At 46.2% G+C, this 20,329-nt stretch overlaps 1 protein-coding gene across 6 annotated transcripts in view; it reads right to left on the reverse strand.

Moving 5' to 3' along the window:
• The window catches only part of MRTFA (myocardin related transcription factor A), a 127,546-nt gene that overhangs the window by 12,338 nt on the left and 94,879 nt on the right, over positions 1-20,329 (reverse strand). For all 6 annotated transcript variants that reach the window (XM_037006902.2, XM_037006901.2, XM_037006904.2 and 3 more), the window contains 3 exons: positions 5,355-5,410; positions 3,114-3,189; positions 2,095-2,256 (listed from right to left, as the gene is read on the reverse strand). In XM_037006902.2, the coding sequence (XP_036862797.2) occupies positions 2,095-2,256; positions 3,114-3,189; positions 5,355-5,410 (294 nt within the window). The remainder of the gene's footprint in view (positions 1-2,094; positions 2,257-3,113; positions 3,190-5,354; positions 5,411-20,329) is intronic.

A 20,329-nucleotide genomic window follows, 5' to 3' on the forward strand; every position in this document is an offset into this window, starting at 1 on the left:
ACCTGAGCCTTACAGATCACCTGGCAGTGGCCGGGAGGAAAGGGTGTGCGTGTGTGTGCATGTGGGTTCGTGTATGCCGCGTGTGACCGGGGGTGGGGAGGTGGGGGAGGTGGGGGTAAGCCGCCCAGACCACCCCTCCCCCATTCTCAGCGGCCTCAGCAGGGTCGGCTCCGCCTCCCAAATCTCACCTCCACCTCAGCCTCTCCCGACCCCTGCCTCTCACCCCAAGAATCTGTCCCGTTTTTTCCAGCCTCCAAGTCCTTCCTAACCCCTCACCCTTCCCTCTCCACTCGTCATCTGAACAAATGGGCTGCACGGGCCGTCACCACCTCCTTACCTGCTAGTCATTCCCCAACCCGCATAATCTGCCTTTTGCCAGCAAAGCTCCCTTCTCTCAGGTCCCCGATGATTACCTCCTTGGCAAACAACTAACCCCAGTCCTCCCCAGGCCGTGCTCGGCCCGGCCCCCAGGCCGCTGCCCGCACTGTTCCCTCTGCCTGGAATGTGCGCCTGTACCTTCTCCACTTGGCAAGCTGACTCAACCTCCAAGCGGACCCAAATGTGCCGTATTGTCTGTGGCACTTCTCCAGCCCAGCCGCTGCCCCCATCCCTGAGAGAAGCCCATCACGGCTGAGCTCCCACTGCATCTACACACATACACGGGTTATTCTCTGCTGTCTGCTAAGCAATTGCCAGTCAGCTTATCTGTAACATGACTGCTAACAGCGCAGCACTTCCATGAGTCCCCAGGTACCAAGGACTGCGGAGGCTCTTTATAACCGTGTGGCCTGGGAGCCTGCACCCCACCAGCCAGGTGACTCTGCTATGACGTCATGGGGCTGAGGCCTTCCTGCTGCACACCACTGGCATCTGACCAGGAGCCAGGCCCAGACGTCCTCATTTACGCATTAGTCTCTTCCTTTGGGCTCAAATTTTGGGGTCAGCATCACAATTTGTTCATATTTGTAGCTGCAGGGATTCATACAGGGCCAGGCATGTTCCCGACTCGGCAAACATCACATTTTTGGATGGCTGGGGAGTCCAGAACTGACCTTGGCCCACACACTGGCCTGTAACTAGGGGCTGCTGTGGCATCTGGTGATGGTCTGGGAAGAACTCTGAGCTGAGGCAGGATGAAGTCCAGGGCAAAGTGGTGAACTGAAAGGGCTCCAGCACCAAATGGACAGAGGGTCCAGGGTGTGGGCCTCCAGCGTGGTGGCTGCCTGCTGTGCTGTGGCACCACCATGCACAGTACAGGTGAGGCCCTAGGAACTGGTCCCCCTACCCAGGGCTCAGGGCCCAGTGTGGCATGCCTTGGGGTCTGCTCCTGTGGGTCCCCTCTCGTATTCTGCCCAACATCTGACTCCTGGGGATGGTGGGAGCTAAGTGTCCCCCTCTGAAGGTGCAGCTACTTCCTGGGGGCAGGAGCACACAGCTGCCCTGCAGCAAAGGAGATATGCCTGTACCAACAATCACGAAAACTGAGAGGAATCGTGCACAGCTGACTATGGCACACGAGGCCCTGCGTGCCCTGGGCTCAGCCCACCTCCCACTCCATGACTTGACACCCTCTCTTCCTGGCTCCACACTGCTGGGCTGGCTTGTGTGGCCTTCCTCGGTGCCCAGAGTGGCCTGTGCTCCCTCCTTCACAGCTTCTGCCTGTCCGGCTATTGCCTATTTACGTGCCTGTGTAGCTCCCAGGTATGAGGCTTGCTCTACCTTGTGGGGCTGTGGCTCTCGCCCCAGCACACTGCTTGGATCAATCAGTACTGGTTGAGTGATATGTCTATGGAAAGAGATTTCACTACTCAAAAGAAACGGTGAGGTAAAGATTTCTAATCCTTGGCATCTCTCCATGTTCACACACACAGACACTAACATCCGCCTACCCTGTGAGAGAGGGATAAGCCCCTGAGTTCAGGAGAGATGAGGGTGGACAGAGGCCTGCCTGTTATTCACTTAGCCATCTGTCATGGCGCGGATCCTCAAGGCACCGGGACTGTGATCCCCCTGGTCTAAGCAGGAAGTCAGAGAGCAAGAAGCCCAGAGCTCCTTCCCTCTGCAGGTCCACACAGAGGGCCGGGGCCTCCTCACCGATGATGGCCTCTTTCAAGCTGGACTCCACAGGCAGGATATTCTTCTCCACCAGCTCCATGGGACCAGGCCTCTGTGCAATCTTCTCATTGAGGTCATCAGCCAGTCTGGCTCTCTTCAGCTTCAGCTGCTTGGCCTGGAGCGAAGGCTCTGCCGAGGTCTCTGCCCGTGGGAGAGAATGGAGCGCAGCAGGATGTAGGGAGGGACATGCTTCTACCCTAGGCCCCCCAAGGCAGCTCCCCCCTTCCCTCTGGGGAAGGAGCAGAGACCATCAGAATGCAAAGTGCATCCCACACAGAGTGGTATCCCAGCTTGAAGTTTTGCGAGGACAGAGGAAGGGGCTGTGTGGTCAGCCTGGGGTCCATTAAGCAGTGGCCACCAGGCCCAGGCTACCCACGGGAACCCTGAGATGAGACTGCAGGCGTGCCAGACGACAGTGCCTTCACCTTCCTTCCAGCTCCCTGTGTTATGGGGGCAATTCCCCTCCCTGCTCTGTGTCTCAGTGTTCTGCATCCAAGTCCTCTTCCAACCCCAAAGCTGGTTCAAAACTAAACAAAAAATGGCTTGATTCACACCACTTTCAGCAACCAAACTCTTTCTTTCACTAGCACATGGAAAGAATGTGTGCTGGGGTGACAGCAGCCCATCTTGCATGTCACAGATGCTCAAGTAAATGCTGAGTGAATCAATGAATGAATGAAAACAGAAAGTAAGCACATTTAAAAACTGGTTTAAGAGGAAAGGATTTCACACCAAAGGATGATGAGATCAGGGCTACCACATGGCCATAGGAGATAAAGGCAAGCCAGTCCGAGAGAACGTGACTGGGTCTCCCTGGGAAGCCCACGAGTGGAGGCCGCCACAGCACTGCTGCTGTGCTGTGCGAGGGCTCTGGCTTACCCATGCTAACAGAAATGGGCATTGAGAATAAAAAGGAAAGGAGAAACGTGGGAGGTGCAGTGCTGAAAACACAGTGAGAACAAGGGTTGAGATAAAGAAGCATTTCCAATCTAACACACCTTCCAAAATGTGCATCCTGACCAGCTCCGATCTCTCCGGCCGGGAACGAATCTTCCGTTTCAGGTAGTCCTCTGTCTATAGAAAAAAACCGCAACAAAGCTCTCAAAATCCAGGTTATGAACTTAGGGCACAAACAGGATCAAAAGGCAGCTGTGGCTTTAGTGGCTGCTGGTGGTCACCTCTGCAGCCCCCAGGATCTTAGCTTGGAGACTACAGTGTTCAGAGGTGAGGGGAGCCCTGGGGAGACCTCATTCACCTCCAAGGTACCTGTCAAGGCCACTCTCCACCTGTCAATACCATTTGTCTCTCTGAGGCTGGATACTAATATATTTTTTAAAAATCAGTTACTTCCACTGTCATAAAAATATTTGTTAACTAAAGAAAATTTAGAAAATTGCGAAGTAGAACTATAATAAAAAATTTTAGTCATCCACTGTATTTTAGGATATTTGTTTCTAATCATGCTTCCATGCAGATGTCCAATTTTGCAGCGTTGTAATTGTACTGAATGTAATTTTATATATTGTTTCAAAAATCTTAGCATTGCATGATCTCCTGATTTCTGCATTAATGAGACTCCAGGCAAACTAAACCATTCCCTTAACAGTCCCAGAGCCACCCCACTGCCCAGTGCTCATGTTATAATGTATAATATTACCCCAGATCTGTCTGCCTTCAGAGCCTATGCTCTTAACCTCTGCACTAGAATTTCACAAACCGTATATCAAGATCATTAGTGGGTTAAAACCAGCAGAGGTCAGGACAAGACAGGGCAGGACAAGGTAGAATAGTGTAGAACAGAAAAGAAAATATCAGAGCACATTGCATGTAATAAAGGTAAAGACTTGGTCTGTGCACTGGCCTTGGCCCTTGTCTGCAGACTCACTGGGCAGTTCTGGGCCAGCCCTAGGCCAGCATGCAGCTCTCCAGGAGACAGTTTAAAGCAGCTGTGGGCTCTGAGTCTGCCACCCATCTGCAGTGGGCGGAAGTACTACCATGGCTGTTACAGAAGATGGAGGACTGGTGTCAGGCACTGCAGGTCTCCATGACGCCGGAGGTAGGCTTATTTTCTAGGCCATCTGAAGTTCTGAACAGTGACCAAGCAATGATCAAGAAAATGCCTGGAGTCTCAGGCTAAGGTTTGAGTCCCAGCTTTGCCACTTACTAACTGGACACATTAACTAACCTTTCCCTCTCTTAAATGCACCAAGAAATGAAGATGATACCACCTAGTTCATAAGGGCTGATGTGAACGTAAGAAAATGATACAATTTTGCATATAAAAGTGCTTAATACAACAACAGCTATTCTAATTAGTCATATTTAACCCTGGCCCACTTGAGCAGCAGTCCAGGAAATAACGCCAGGTCTCAGGACGGATGGAGGGGGGCATGGGCAGCACCAGCTTTTTCTCTAATACTCCTGAACTACTACAACAATGCCATGTGTCACTGCTCTGATTCTCAGTACCCAGGACCTAGTTCTTCCCAATGAATTAATCATGATTTTCCTTAGAAATTTTTAAAAAGTAAAATATGACAGTAAGAAAAGTCCTGGAGGTAAATACACAGTCTCTGAAAGAGCTGTGGGTCTGAGGGAGTCATGGCCCTGATCCACCATTTGGGGAAGTTCTCCTTCCTTGTCTTTTATGTAAAAGAAAAAAGTGAAGGGGGTGGAAGGGGAAGTGTGTTCTGGTGACTTCCCCAACTCTGCCCACACTGAGCAGAATATCCCAGAGAGAACTGAAACTGAGGGGGACAGGGCAGCAGGCCAGGTGCTGCACATGAACCTGGGCTCGGAGCAGGGCCCTGCCTCTGCTTCCACAGTCTCACGGACACCAGCAAGGCTTCCTGCCCCTTAGAATGCCAATCCTAGAGAGGTGTGGGCCATGCCGCTGTGCACATGGAGGGGCCACCCTGCAAGCTTTCCCATGGCTGGTGTTCGTGCCTCGTGCCTATAAGAGGTCATGTGGGATTAAAGATGGGAACATACTAGCAGTCTGCAAAGCAACAGCAGGTGGGGGTCATCACACACCCTCCACGTGGTGAAGGAGAAAACGCATTCTGTTCATGCTCTACGTCATTGGGCTGGGAGATGGCTGGCAGTGGGGATGAAGGAAAAAGGGAGAGCTTTCTGTGAGAACTGTGAGGCAAGGGCCAAGCCTAGAAGGCATACAACCAGCAATGCAAAGGGCTCTGACAATGCTCTTTGGAGCTGCCTGGGGAAAAAAGGTGCCTTACCCTGGCCCGCTCCAAGCTCCTTCTCTGCTCATGAAATGCAGCTGGACTTTTCAAAGCTGTTGGGAAAAGAACCACAAAAGAATTACTTTACAGTGAAACATCAGGTCCTACTGCTACAGTTTATAGTTGGAGGAACACCCTATTTAAGCTCATCGTTGCAGTGCTATTAATAACAGCTGAGGTGAAGAAGAAACTGGCCCCTGAGTGTATATGTCTTTATGGTCCAGCTACCCCATTAAAGCAATTTTGGTTAAAGCATACCCTGATCCACTGTGGAATGCGACTTTAAAGAATCTCCCAGACCTGTACTAGACTGCTGGCTGCATGGTCCTTACTGATCAGTCAGCCCCCTAAGAATGCCTGGTGGGCCCCACCTTACTCTGGGGAAATGGCCTCACAGGGAGGAACAGAGCTGTGTGTTGGGTCCACTTACTTCTCCAGCCTCTTCAGAAATCACAAAGTGGCCAAACTGCTGGACTGGGACAGTTAAACCAAAAAGAGAGATGGCTACTCAGGTGCCAGTTCCTTCCTTCCTTCAGCTGATATTAACGGGATGCTAAAATTACCTGGAATTTCATCTCTAAGGCCTAAAAGAACATCACAGTGATGATACGGCTGACCCTGGTGCACAAACCAGCAGCTGACAAGAAGGGCTGGCTGCGGCCCATCGGATACTCAGCTCTGGGCTGGGGCTACTACCACAAAGACCATAGCTCTCAACTCAGCAAGCAAGACCAAACCAGGACCCTCCACAAATCCGGCACAAGCTCTGTGTCAGATACTTGGCTGTAAGGACAAATGATGAACTGGGACACTCTAAGCGATAGGGGAAAGGGCCTGACTCACTGCAAGTAGGAACAGCAGCAAAAAGAGAGGAATTTTCAAGACAGTGGTCACTTTCACTTCTGCAACCTACACTTTCAGAACAGCTGCCAAACCGTCTGTGGAGATAAGTTTTGCTCGGCTGCTGGCTGTGGGAGGAGTGCAGGGGTAAGGAGGTGCTAAAAGTAGCAAGAGTATAGATATGACCCTATCCTGCCTGGGCCTTTGTGTTTCCTCCCCCATCCCACCCGTGGGGCAGGGCCTCAGCAACAAAAACCCAGAAGAATGCTTCAAATGTCCCAGCAGGACTTACTTAGGGAAAAAAATACATATTTTTTTTTAAGTTTTAGAATAAAAAAGAACAAGTTTTAAAAGACCAGTTGAGAGCCCACCCCATCGTCTAACAGCAGGGGGAGCTCTAGATTTAAAAAACAATCTCTAAGAAAAATCCAGCGCAGTCTCCCTCCCCACCGCCCAAAGCGTTCCAGGGCCTGCCCAGGCTGTCCCAGCTCTAACTGCGGGAGGTCCTGCACGGCTCGGTGAGGAAACAGACAGCCTCTGCACCTGCTTTTAATACGTAAAGGTGGTTCGACTCCGAAGTTGGTCTCCAAAGGCCGAGACCCGCCGGATCTGTACTGGCTGTGTCAGATTAGCAGGAAATGGGCATGCAGCCTGGCTCTGGGAGCGCCTATCACATGGATGGGCTGCTAAGTACAAAGGCTCAAAGAGAAAACTCAGCTGCCACCCTACCCCACCCCTCCAGCTTCCTCCCTGCCTTCCTTTTCTCCACAGCATTCATCACTGTCTGCCATTCTTTACAAAACTATGGATCTTTTTAATTTGTTTACTGTCAGCTTCCTACTATTAGGATAAGGTCCATCAGGGAGGGCATGGCTGGGGTTTGTTTCCTTCTCTTTCATTTCTGATAGTATCCCCAGTGCGTCAAGTCCCCAGAACATAGTCTCTTTGATGTATTACTGAATATTATGTAAGAAAAGGATACAAAGTGTACACTAATGGCAGGAAAAATAGAAGATTCTTTGTAGAGCTCAAAACGTTCATTTGAACAGCTGGAATTATGGCTCTCATCTGGGTTCAAAACTTCACAGAAGTCCTAGATAGCAAATCAAGGCATTTATGGTCTTTTCCGGGGTCCTACCAATTACTACTGGTGTGACACCAGGTATGACTGCTGGCTCTATGTCTCATTTTCTTCTCCTGCAGAGTAAGAATCTGCCCACCTTCCAGAACTCCTGTTAAGAATCAAATGTCAGCAAAAGTGCTCTGGCTCAAGTGGTGCAACTGGTGAACTTCAGGTGCTGCCGGCGTCAAACGCAGCGCTTTGGTTGAATCATGAGTTCGATTCCCGCACTGGCCAGCTAGTTTTGATACCTCAGCCACAGATTTTCTGTCTAAAACCCTAGCTGGCTTGCTGCCTCGACAACCTACATTGGCTACCCCAAGGGATACGGACACAAATCCAACTTCTAGAAAAACAATTCACAAAGCACAGAATTTCTTGATGGAAGGGAGTGTATCATCTTCAGGTACAACAAGGATGCTGCACCAATGGGGACAGATGACAGAGGAACCCACTGTAGCATATGTGACTTTCTGTTTGGTGGAACCATTCATGTAATAGTAAGGGATTATTATTTATTGAGTGCCTACTTATACAGCAGGCACTGTTCTAGACATTTTAACCATGTTATCTAATTTAATATTTCTACTGATTCCATTTGGTAGGTAATATTCCATTTTACAGAAAGGAAAGGCTCAGAAATTTGCTCTTACAGCCAATGGCACCCTCAAGTAAGAGTTCTTTCTGTTCCTCTGGGTTGGTTTCTTCAAAAGACAGACAATGACCCTGTAGGGATGGGGAGACAAGGAGGCTTCAAGGACACATACTGCTGAGATAGAGGGCCAAGTGCAGGCTATGCAGGAAGGTCAGCCTGACCATTCTGCTGGGCACAAACAGGGGAAGGGAAGGCTCAGAAGAGCGGCTCAAGGGGCAGCCTTCAGCACTGACACCAGGAGGCAAGCCAGGAGGGGGACGAGAAGCCCAGAGGCATTCATAAGCTGCCCCTTCAAGAGAACCTGAAATGAGGGCCAAGAAAACAATTCAAGACAGTAATTACCAACCCCAAAGACTGTTTTATTTTACAACAATGTTGTAATTCACTGAACCCTCCAAACAACTCAGAGGTGGGGCCGTTATTCTCATTTCACACGTGATGAAACAGGCAAGAGATGTGGGGTCACTCATCTCACAACGGGCCCCAATCCAGGCCTTAGTTCTGTCTTCCCTGCATCTAAACCTGACAAGTGTGTGGGTTTCTCTCAGGCCTTAAAAAGCCCACTTTGTGCTGCTCTTTCCCCACTGCTAATTCTGCTCTCTGAGAGCAGTTCAGCACATTCAGTAGTGCTTCTAACAGGTGAAAGGAGGAGGGAGCAAGGGCCCCCCTTCCTCTGGGTTCTGTGAGGACCCTTGCAAGGGCGCCTCGGGTTCATGTGGGAAGAGAGGAGAGGAGGCAGCTAGTGCTCCCGTACGTACATCAGCGCTGGGGTCAAGAAGGCATCCGCAGGTGCATGCAGGCAGCTTTGCTACAGGCCGCAGAGAGTGACCCACTGAAGGAGACGCAGGGGTGGCAATTTCAGGAAAGCCCTGGGCTTTCTGGATGCAGAAGCAAATAGCAGCGCACAGTGAAAATCACCCCGAGCTTCCCTGCTGAGGATGGTACAAAAGGAAGCACAGCAGGTCTGAAAGTTTAGGCCTCCGCTAGTTGCAGACAAACCCAGACGACTCAAAAGTTAACCCATAAGCGTGTGTCCCACTAGGAGGGCTGCCTTCATTCGTCCTGGCCCTCCGCCTCCCACCTCCTTGCTGCCCTAACAGCTGTGCCAGAGGAGCCAGGATGACACTCACTCAGAAATCTCACTTCCCCAGGAACGCCTAGAGGGCACTTTCTGAAAGAGAAGCCCCGAGAAGCCCCCAAAGAACAATGAAAACCCAAGAGCTGTGCATACAGTTGGTAAGAATAAACACTTTCAGGGTCAGAGGGCAGTTCTCAATCCTTTACTCACACCCTCTGGGAGCTGCTTCCCCTGAACACTTGCACTGCTCTGTGTGAACAAAGGGAGGCACACCGCACACACTGAAAGGAACAATGACCAGGCCCCCCACGGAAATCAAATGAACAGAAGTGCTGGAGAGCTGTGACGTTCTCACTTAGTTTCAGTTCTAGGTGTGGGTCCCGCCTCCAACTGGCCACAGCCACCAGTTAATACTGTGTCCCCTCTCTCCTGTGCCCACTTTCTTCCTCCTCTTACATGTTCGCTGCCTTAATTAAATGGGGCATTTGGGAACTAAAAAGAGAAAAACTGTTTCAATTTTCTTTTAAAAAATGCATTGCCACCCACTTCCCAGGGGTGCTCAGTGCTTTGCGCTGAGTATGTCTACAGGCTTCATGGCTCACAGTGCAGGAGCCACTGGGATTAAAGCAGTCTTGAGTTTTTAAAATATATCTTTACATTTACTTTTATTTTTTTTAATTGGAGTACAGCTGATGTACAATATTATATTGGTTTCAAGTATGAAACAGTGACTCTTCATGAGCGGTCTTGATTTAATCCAGCACTGACAAGCAAGCATGAGGACCCTTAAAAACCAACTTATCACATTAATTTAGGACATTAAACCAGCACTTTCCCATCACAGGCCCCAGATTTACTTAAACATGTAGGCAAGTGGAATTCTTTTAGGACCCACAGAGCAGTTCTGGAGATGCATCTCAGCGAGGAGTGGCAGCAGTTAACTATCAAGACTCATTTCCTCATCGTTATCATGAAGGAATATTTATTAGGTGCCTGGGTTTGAATGTCACTTTATTCGTTGCTAACATGAAAATCATGGTCCCCATCCTTGATAAGATACTATGCCGAGGCTCACCACCAATCCTGTATTCAGAGGAACTCAAAGGCCATGAACATAGTCCAGCTGACAGAGACCATCAGAGCGCCACAGTCCCTGGAGCCCTTCTTCCTGGCAAGCCTGTTGGGTTTCTTCTTCAATGGCAGAAGCAGTGGGCGTACACACAGTGCGTCAGTGGGGGCTGTGTGTGTATGGGAGCAAATGTAGTTAACAACAACCCAGGTGGGAAACCAGAAATACACCCACCATCTCCAGACAACAATTATTAAGTAACTAGGATGTTAGTTATTGAAGATAAGGATATACAGCATGGGGCCCCAGCCCTCAAAGGCAGCTCATGGTCTGGTTATAGAAAAAGACAAATGACTCCACGTAAGATGAAGTGCAGCTGTAGAGGTAAACTGAGGTGCTACACAGGACGCAAAAATTCAGCCTGAGGAAAGAGTGTAAACTGTCCGGGTAGATTTCACAGAGAAAACCCAAATGAATGGAATAGAAACACCACAGGCAGAGAAGGAAAGCAGTTACCCGAGGCTGAGGAGGAGCAAGAGCATGAAGGTGTGAAAGCGCACGGCCCGGGGACTACAGGTAGTTTGGTTTGGCTGCACCAAGGAGTTCGTTCACCTGGGGACAGTGAGGCTGGAAGGGGAGGCAGGATGCCCACGGGGATTCATGTGCTACCGCGGGGACTTCGGCCTCTGCAAAGTGGTGTAGACATACTTTACTCCTTCCATTAAGTACAAGCACAAACCCTGGACATTATATAAGAAACAGACCCAAGTAGGTGCTCAAGGTGGAGAGGAGAGGCAGGCAGGCCGGGGACCTTGGGACCCGAAGAACACATGGCGGCGTGTTTCCTGGGTTTCCCTCTTACCTCAGTGGCTCAGAACTGGAGCTGAGGAAGCTGGCAACCTGGAAATGACAATGCAGGCAGACAAAAAAGCCCCAACAAAGCCTCCTCTCACAAGCCAAAGAACGAGGAAAAGCGCAGCATAGGAAGACAGAAAACTTTTAGGCAATCATCACTCTACTCCAGCTAGACAACACAGAAAAACGAGTGGCCTCATCCCCACCAGGAAAGGTTAAGGGGGTTGTCTAGAGTCCCACCCTTGCAAAGGTAAATGAAGCACCCCAACACCCCTGCTCAGGTGGTATCAAAAAAGGCCAAGAAGCTGGGGTTTTCATTCCCATCAGCCGATAACACACCATTCCCTCAACCCACAGAATAAATGGGAGACCAGGCAGGGAGCTTAGACTTACACCCCTGACCAGTGATGTTGGGGGAAGGGCTAGCAAAGACTCAGGACTTTCACCATGGCCCAGTAATAATGAGGTCACAAAAAAAATCTAAAATCATGTCAGCCAAGCCCTGGAAGGGAAAGAAAAAGAAGTTGAAAAACTATTTACAGAAATAAGTGGCTGAAAACTTCCCAAGTGTGGCAGGAGACCTAAGGCTACAGATTCAAGAAGCTGAGTAAACCCCAAACATGATAAACCAAAAGAAATTCATGCAAGGATACATTATAATTAAACTTTTGAAAACTAGAAACTCAAATAACGTAAAGCAGTCAGAAGAAAAACAGTTTGAATGATAGCATATTTCTCATCAGAAACCATGAAGTCCAGAAGAAAGTGGCATCATATTTTCAAGTGCTCTTAGCAACTGTATCCTGATAACATGCAGCCACCACATTAACTAGGGGAGTGACATATTCAGAACTTCAAGAAGGGGGTGGGGGAGTTATCTCTTACTTGATGTTTTATGTTAAAAAAGAAAATGAGCAGAAACACCTGGTATTCAGCATGTACTCATTTTACACCATGTCTGCACTCCCATGTTCTCCTTCCCGGAATCCCCTCTTAATTCTGAATTTTTCAAACCTACAAAAACACTGAAAGACCAAATAATGAACAGCCCTTTAATCCGACCTAGATTCACTAGTCTTTTAGCCACATATTTTCCTCTCTCTTTCATATGCATGTGCACAGACACACACACACATACTGTAAATGGAACCACTTGAATGTAAGTTGCAGACATTTCCTAAGAATAAGGACATTCTTTTACATAGCTAAGATAACTTTATCACACGTGAGATATAATACTGATTTAATAATATGACCTAATTCATAGTCCATATTTTAATTTCTTCAACTCCCTCCTCAGTATCTTTTATAGCTGTTTGGATTCACCCCCAGTCCACGATTCAACCAGGAGTCATGACTCCATTAGACCTTTGTTCTTAAGGCACAATCTAGGACTCCTTCATTTTTTCATTTTTGTGACACTGACTTAAGTATCTAAGCCAATCATCTTGCAGAAAGACTATCCTATTATTCTGAATTTGTTTCCTATTGATTAATTTAGGTTAAACATTTTTGATAAGAATACTTACTATATAGGTGACATGTAATTCTTAATATCAGGAGGCATATAGTATGTGGTCCAACCACTAAGTTTTGCAAGTTTGAAAGGTGACACCAGGTCTCGCCATCTTAAAGGCAGCAGGATTGTGCCTGTCGACCTTGTCCTTGACAGAAAGGCTCCTGAGGGTGACCTAAGTAAGATTTGCTGCAAAATGGTTTCCTCGCTTTTGCCCTGGTGTCTGCATGTGGTGGGAATTACTTTACTTGATTTCATGGTACTTATTATTTGCCACATTTTAAAATGAGAACTAGATCTGCCTGAGATCACAGACTAATCAATTGCTATAATGAAGACTAGACTCTGATTCTTTTGATCCCCAAATTCAAATCTTTTTATTTATGTATATTCCAACATAACAGAGGTGGAAGGGGTGGGGCAGAACAAAGATACTTCTCTGATTAAGTATCTTTTTTTTCCCCAAGATGATAATAGGTTTAAAACAGAAAATAAAAACAGTTATTTTAGTCTGATCTTTCAGATTTTGCTTTCTTCTAGCTATTCCTCGGGGAAAATGTTGCCTTGTTCTCTTCTCTAATGTTGGTAATGGGACAAAACTTCATAAACAGACATAACTTCAGAAAATGTCAAGGGGACACATGTTCCCCATTCCTTTTCCTGCCAGCCCACACTGAAGGCGCCCACACAGCAGAAGGAGTCACTGTATAATCAAACTCTTTCCAAAGTTAACTGAGCCTTTTGCCACATCCCTTGGCTCTAGCACAGAAATTCGTCACACAGCTCCAGGCAGCTTATTAATTGTGCCAAACTGACCAAGGACCCGGTGCAAGGCCACAAAGAGTGGCAGGCGAGGCAGGCTTCCCCAACATGGAAGGCAGAGGTTCAACAGCTATCTACACCCAATCATTTTACATGCAGCAGCCTCACTGCCTTAGAAATTGATCGCCAACTCTTGAATCATGTGTAAAGGGCTAATCCTACCCTTCAGAACTCCCAGGGAGAAGAGAATAACAGTAGTCTATGATATACCTAAAAACGGAAGGGGAAAGGTGCTGGAAGCCCTTGGTCCAGTGTTTCTGGGAGTGTAGTTCAAGAACCAGGTGTATTAGAATGTCTCTGGAGTGCAAGAATCTCTCTGGAATGAAGATTCCTGGGCTTCAAGAATTTTAGTCTTTAGTAAGCACTTCAAGGATTCTGGTGCCACTAAAATTCAAAAACCATTGTTTCCCTAAGTCCAAAAAGTAGAATAAAGGTGACACTGCAGCTGAAAAAAAGGATTTTTATTGCTCATTTCCACCATAGGGGACTAAGTGACTAAAAAGTATACTAAGTAAGCATTTTATAACTTTTCTCAACAGCTTAACTCAAAATTTCAACTCTGCTATCTGTGTGGGTACCAGAAATTGGTAAAGAGTTCGATCTTCTGAGTCCCTTTTAGTATCATTTCTTTGAGTTACAAAGAGTCAAAGGATCAGGGCTTTTGCCATTTTCTTCAAATCCTGGCTGGGGCCTCATTCAGCTGGGATGGGTCCCACAGCCTGTTCTCTCTATCCAGGCCCTGGCAATCACACTCAATGGAAGGCAGCTACACTAATGTAGTCCTTGGTCTTGGCCCATAGCAGGTGGAGCGCAGAGGTGTGCTGGTGTCACTTCAGGGAATGGGGAGAGTCACCTGTACACTGAATGATGGAAGCACAAAGCCAGCTGTGTCACTGATGTGTAAGGGTTTACACTAGCATTAGGCAGATAGTTTTTCTTAGGATTCTGTATTCAGGCCGAGCAGGGGCTCTTAATCTGGGGCACACTGGACCTGTTTTAGAGTATCTATGAATCCCCAGAAAGCATAAGCATATGTTACATTTATTTGTTTGGGCAACTGTCCTAGTGAGAAGATGCATAAGATTTTCCAAGGAGTATCGGTCGTACAAAAGAGATCAAGAACCTCTGACTTAACTAAGGGTTATTATGACAGAAGTGGAAAGATGCTGATGGCCTTCAAGCCTCACAACCAACAAACAAAAGCAGCAAAATGAAAGCAGTTTTACTGGAGGGCTTAAAAATGACAGGGTTCCTCTCACCGGCGCCCCCTACTCAACTTTCACCGTACCTTTTGAAGTTTATGGGTCCTGGTCTTACACTGTTCTCAATCTTCAATATTTTCAAAGTTGAAATTCTGGTGAAAGTACAGAGGCTATCATAAAATTTTTATGTCACTAAGAACCTATCAGGCTGTGACCTTCAGGAATTAACAATGGGCTTTTGAGCCATGAGATCTGGACTGAATCCACCCATTTTTTAGTGGCAGGGTGACCTTGGCAAGTCACATGACCCCTCTGAGCCTCAGTATCCTCATCCAGAGAATGGCAATCAAAGTATCACACTGACACCAGTTAGTATTAAATAAAGTGGAAGTGCTTTGTGGTCTGCCAGAAGCTCTGTTAAGCTTGAGGCATTGTGACCATTTTAACTTCTTTTCTGTGCCCTCCTCCTTCTGAAGCAAAGGTGTATGTGTGCTTGTGTCGCCAAATGCTGATAGCTACCTGGGCTTGACTTCTACTTCTGTTTCATTCTTTTTAGTTATATCAAAATACCTATAGAAATATCCTGCAACAAAAGACCATTAGCCAAAAGTTGTGTCAACAGTTCTGGGGACTAGCAATGACAATGAAAACCAGAACTAAGTTCATGTGCACCAAAGAGTGACCTTGGGTGGTAGGGGAAGGAGAAGGGACCACATGTTCTGGGGCAAGCAAAGACCCAAACTAACAGTCAGAAAAAATGCTCTTACACATCCTGTTTTTGGTACTCAAGCTTGCCACCACCCCTGTTTTGGCACCTGGGCTGTCACCCCCACCCAAACAAGCAGGAAAAGCAACAACCAAGAATAAACGTAAAAAGCGGAGACTCAAAGATACTAAATCCTTTCCTCCCCAGAAGGGCACGCTGCTCCAGGGTCTCACACCCTTGACCCACTGATTCGTGAAAGAGGCTCAAGACTGGGAAGAAAGATCAACACACAATCTTGTATAGCTTGAATATCCAAAGGTACAATGAATTCCAAAAGGTTAATATAGTAGAGGCCAAAACACCAACCAAACAAACAGTATCAGGGGTCAAGTATTTTGAACTTGGCTTTCCCAACCTCCATTTGATATACATGCTAACCATGTTCACATGTGGCTTTCATACTATAGCCCAGTCTGATGCTCTGGGTCAGTCAACTGTCATTCCAGTATACACTCCTTATGAAGCACACACACACAAAAAGCTATCATCTCCTTTTGAAGCCCCATAATTGATAATATTTAAGTCATGTGTTTAGATAAGAGCTCCGAATCACATTTGCCCTTCTGCAAATAACATCCCACTAGGGATGGACAATTTTAAATTCTCCACCACCATCTGATATCTATGAGGGCTCCCTTTGAGTATGTGATTCTTTAGGATTTGTATTGTTTAGATAAAATTAGTGAGGAGCTTCAACAAAGACCTTTATAAACTCTTTTAAACTTATTTTTTATCTTGAAATGAAGTTGGCATTGGATATCTCATACACTTTGAGAACTAAATAGTCAATGAAACTGAACACCTACTGTACTTTTCAGGTATTAAACCTTATCAAGAACTCCTATCAAGACGACCACTTCATGATAGTAGTGGGGTATGTGGGGGGGGATTTGGTGAGGAGGGGAAGAGCCTGGTAAACATAGTATTCTTCATGTAATTGTAGATTAATGAAGCCAAAATTAAAAAAAAAAAAAAAAGACCACTTCAGATGGTCTGCTCAACAGAGCTCCCTATGGAACTCCTCCTTGGATTCAACGATGACTGTGCTCATGACATGAACATGCAACACTCTTGAGCCCTATTTTAGGATTTGTTAGCAACTGGCCATGGGGAAGGTCTATGCCAGTCACTGACTGCCGAGGTAAGAATACACCCTGCAGCAGTATATAGCCACATAGATGATGCGGACATCTATCAGAAATGCACCACAAAACGTCTGCAGGATGTGCCCAGCCGGTCTTCTCCTGAGATAAAGAGAGGATTTCTGAGGCCATAAGCCTAACACAATTTTCTCCCAGGTTCAAACCTAGGGACCAGGTTAGCTCCAATCCTAGAATACATTTTACCATGTTGTTTATCAAATGTCACTTAACTTTGGGATTCAACTACAGTTAAATGGTCACATTCCTGTGCTGAGGATACATCATCTCAACTAGGTAAGGTTCTCTGCTTCTTAACAAAAAAAGAAGTATGTGAAAGTAATATGTCAATTGTATCTCAGTTTTTATAAAAAAGGAAAAGGAAATTAGCTCTTCCATCCACAGTCACCTATGTATCTGAGAGCCAGCTATCACTAGCCCTTGTGAGTGAGCACCTAAAAGGAGCACCAGCCTGTGGGCCCTGGCTGGACTGGAGCAGTGGGCAAACTGCAGGGTTTGGGATGCCTTTTCTGGCTCCTACTGGAAAAGGACACTGGTCAGATCTTGGCCCAACTTCTTTGGCTCACAGGGACAGCAGTGCAGAGACTACCACACAGAGCTCCCAAGCGGACTGGGGCAAAGGGACTGACTAACCAAGGCCAGGTGAGGATCTGCTCTCACTCCAGCCCCCACCTAAACTCATAATCCACAAAGTGTCCACTAAGACGTAACACTCTGGCCTCAAACCAGACCAGACCCTCATCTGTTCCAGAAAAGCAACTATGTCCACACATTTCTGTCTTTTGGCAAGTTGCCAGAAATAAAAAAATTTTATTTTCAACCCAGCCACTTACTTGTTTTGTTTCAAGAGAGGTTAAAAAAAAAAAACATGCACTGCCATGGGAGGACAAGCTAATAAAATGATAGACCTGTTAATATGTGACCAGAAAGGGAACAATCTTAACAGAATACTGTGTTGGCTAGTAGTTCCGTGACTCTTAGCAATTTCAGCAATTGTTTTCTAAACCACAGGGTAGGAAGGAAAGTAGAAGGATTTTAGTTATGGAAAAATAGTTCCTGTTACCAGATACTGGTTTTGACAGACATTAATGAGATTATATATATGTATTAAAAGATATATATATATATAGAGAGAGAGAGAGAGAGAGAGCTGCTTTCAGATTCATTAGATAATAGATCCAAGCTAATGCTCCTCTCATTCTTAATTGAAAATAATTCTGCCTATATTTCAAAAGCATGAATACATCATCTCACTTATCTCCAAACTAACTCTGTGGGGCAGGTGGGACAGATTATTATCCTCATTTTATAAAAGTAGAAGATGAGTTCAGAAAAGTCAACTGAGGTGCCCCAAGTTAACCTTGTTCCTAAGCATCATGGCAAGATCTAAAACGCCGCTGTACTACAATAGCCACCAGCCACATGTGACTATCTAAATTTAAACTAGTTATAGTTAAATAAAAAATTCAGCTCTTCACTAAAGCTAGCCACATTTCAAGTGCTTAGCAACACACCTCACTAGGGGTTAGTGTTACACAGTATTTCTATCATCACTCAAAGTGCTATCAGACAGGTCAGGTCTAGAGTCTAGTTCTTTTGAAATCTGGTAACCTGGGGAAAAGATCCCATGACATCCCAGCATTTAATAAAGGTAGACTGGTGACAAAGTTAAATCACAGCCTCTTTTGCATTATAAGAAACTCTGAGGCTTCAGGAGGTGGGTTTATCTTCTCAAGAGTCACAAAAACAAGAATTAGTTTTCACAGAGCTTATGAAAATGGATTTGAGCCGTATGTGCTCAAGAAAGAGAATCTTGAAACTCAGTTTGTATATTTGGTGAAGAATAATATAAGTTGTAATTTCCAAGTTACAAATCACAAAAATATTATTAAGAATTTTATAGCTTCAGAGGGGAAAAAGGATCACAGTAGTCAGTTTTGACAATTTCAACCATTAAATAACCTCTTATCAGAGTTTAGAAGAAATTTCTTCTTTGTGCAGAGATTGCTATATTCAGACGAATAAGAGGTTTTCAGATAATGCTGGGGCTCAGTGAACTGAGCGCTTCGATCGCTCCGAGTGCTGTACCTGGGCCACGCTGTCTCTGTGCGGACCACTTGGCTGACGCTGACAGCTGAAGCACACGTGCCAAGGGAATCAAACCACAGAGCTGCAGGGCCAGGAAGTCAAGTAATGGGAAAGCTTATTAAAAATACAGAGCTGTGGGAACTCATTACATGAGGCCACTTTTCAGTTTCAGTGTGAGATACACAGGGCTTACTTATAGACCTATGAACCAGTGAAAACCAGCTGGCCAATTTATTCACTTTTCATTTAGCAACTTGTTTGAGCGCCTTTCAGGAGCCAGGTAGTTTGAGAGGCCTCTGGGTTGACACTACCTGGATGCCCTCTCTGAGCTGTGCTGCCCTCACGCTCTGGATTCTCCCAACATTCAATGGCATTGGCTGGGTGCACAGAAACACCATTTAAAATGAAAAACAAGCTCATGTAAGAAATGAAGCAAGGTCTTTAGAGAATCCATAGGACAAAAGTAATGATTTCTTCATGCTCCTGCCAAGGTACTGTGGTTTTTGTACTTCATGCACACAGGAAAATAATGAAACATGCCACTCTGTGCTTTTCTCAAGGATTCACAACAGAATTGCAAATGGTTGAGACAGAAGAGACAAAAGAAGTTCCTCTCTCATCTCAAAGATCACAGGCCACTTTTTTCTCATTTGTCTGGGCCAGGACTTCCATGTTTCCCTTTAAAAGGTTCTTCCTCTGCAGCAGCTCTCACTGCCAGAACATTCTTAATTTTCACCCTAAGCTTATGACCTTTGTACACCTTTAAATGTCAAAGAGAAAGGCTGTGGGGGAAGCTTTGTTTGAGGACACAGTGCACCTCACCTGACCCATCTCTCCTAGGAGTCTTCACTCTGCGTACAGCAGCATTCCTGGTCTTAATCTTTGGACTAGAACACCAGCTTCCTATCTGTGCCATCTCTCCTCTCCCTCAAGATCCACAGATTCAGACATCACTAAAGAAAGCTTAGGGCCTGGAATATGTAAATCCTTTGCTATCTGGCACTTTGTGTTTGGTAGGGTTTAAATAGTGTTAAATTTGATATTTATGCTTATATGATGAGGATGAAGGATTCTGGGATATGATCCTGTTTAAAAATACATCAGAAATCAAATTCTATACCCCACAGTTTGGATGCCAGGAACAGAGCATATCAGAGAGAGGGGTATACAAACTGGGCGATTCTTTAATCTCCTGATCTTTATGGAAAAGCCATACCTCAACTTTGAATAACAGGCGGAAACATGAAGGACCCTGAAGGCGAGGGGGAGACTGCAGACATTGTGCCCTACAGATAAGATGTCACAGCTGGAGCCAGTCCTGCATGGGAACTGCATGTGGCTATTCTGACCAATGTGGTGGGTGGGTTTTCTTCCCAGAACTAGAAAAGAGACTGGGATGAGAGAATGTGAATAAAGATACAAATAGAGAAATGATGAGGCAGAATATAGCCATAACTAGGCAGCTCCTTTTCCACTGGCTTGAGGGCCCTACCTATTCCTTATGCTGTACAAGAAATTTAAATATAAATGACCTTTCCAGAAACTCCTCAGGCCAGCAAGGTGTGAATAGAAATGGGCACATCAAACCAGATGGTACTTTTTCAGGATTCCAAATCTCTGATAATCAACATCATCTTGCTGTTCATTTACGACAGGCCTCAGCACTGCTCATATTCTCTTTGAAAGATGTGGAGCAGAAGGTGAGAAGTCAGGCTGGTAAGACGGCAGGTGATAGGGCTGTCATGGAAGCAGAGGATGCTGGAGATTGCAATAGAAGGTAGGGTAGTGGGCACAGTGTTGC

Source organism: Manis javanica, chromosome 10, assembly GCF_040802235.1.
Source record: "Manis javanica isolate MJ-LG chromosome 10, MJ_LKY, whole genome shotgun sequence".
Taxonomy (NCBI): Eukaryota; Metazoa; Chordata; class Mammalia; order Pholidota; family Manidae; genus Manis; species Manis javanica.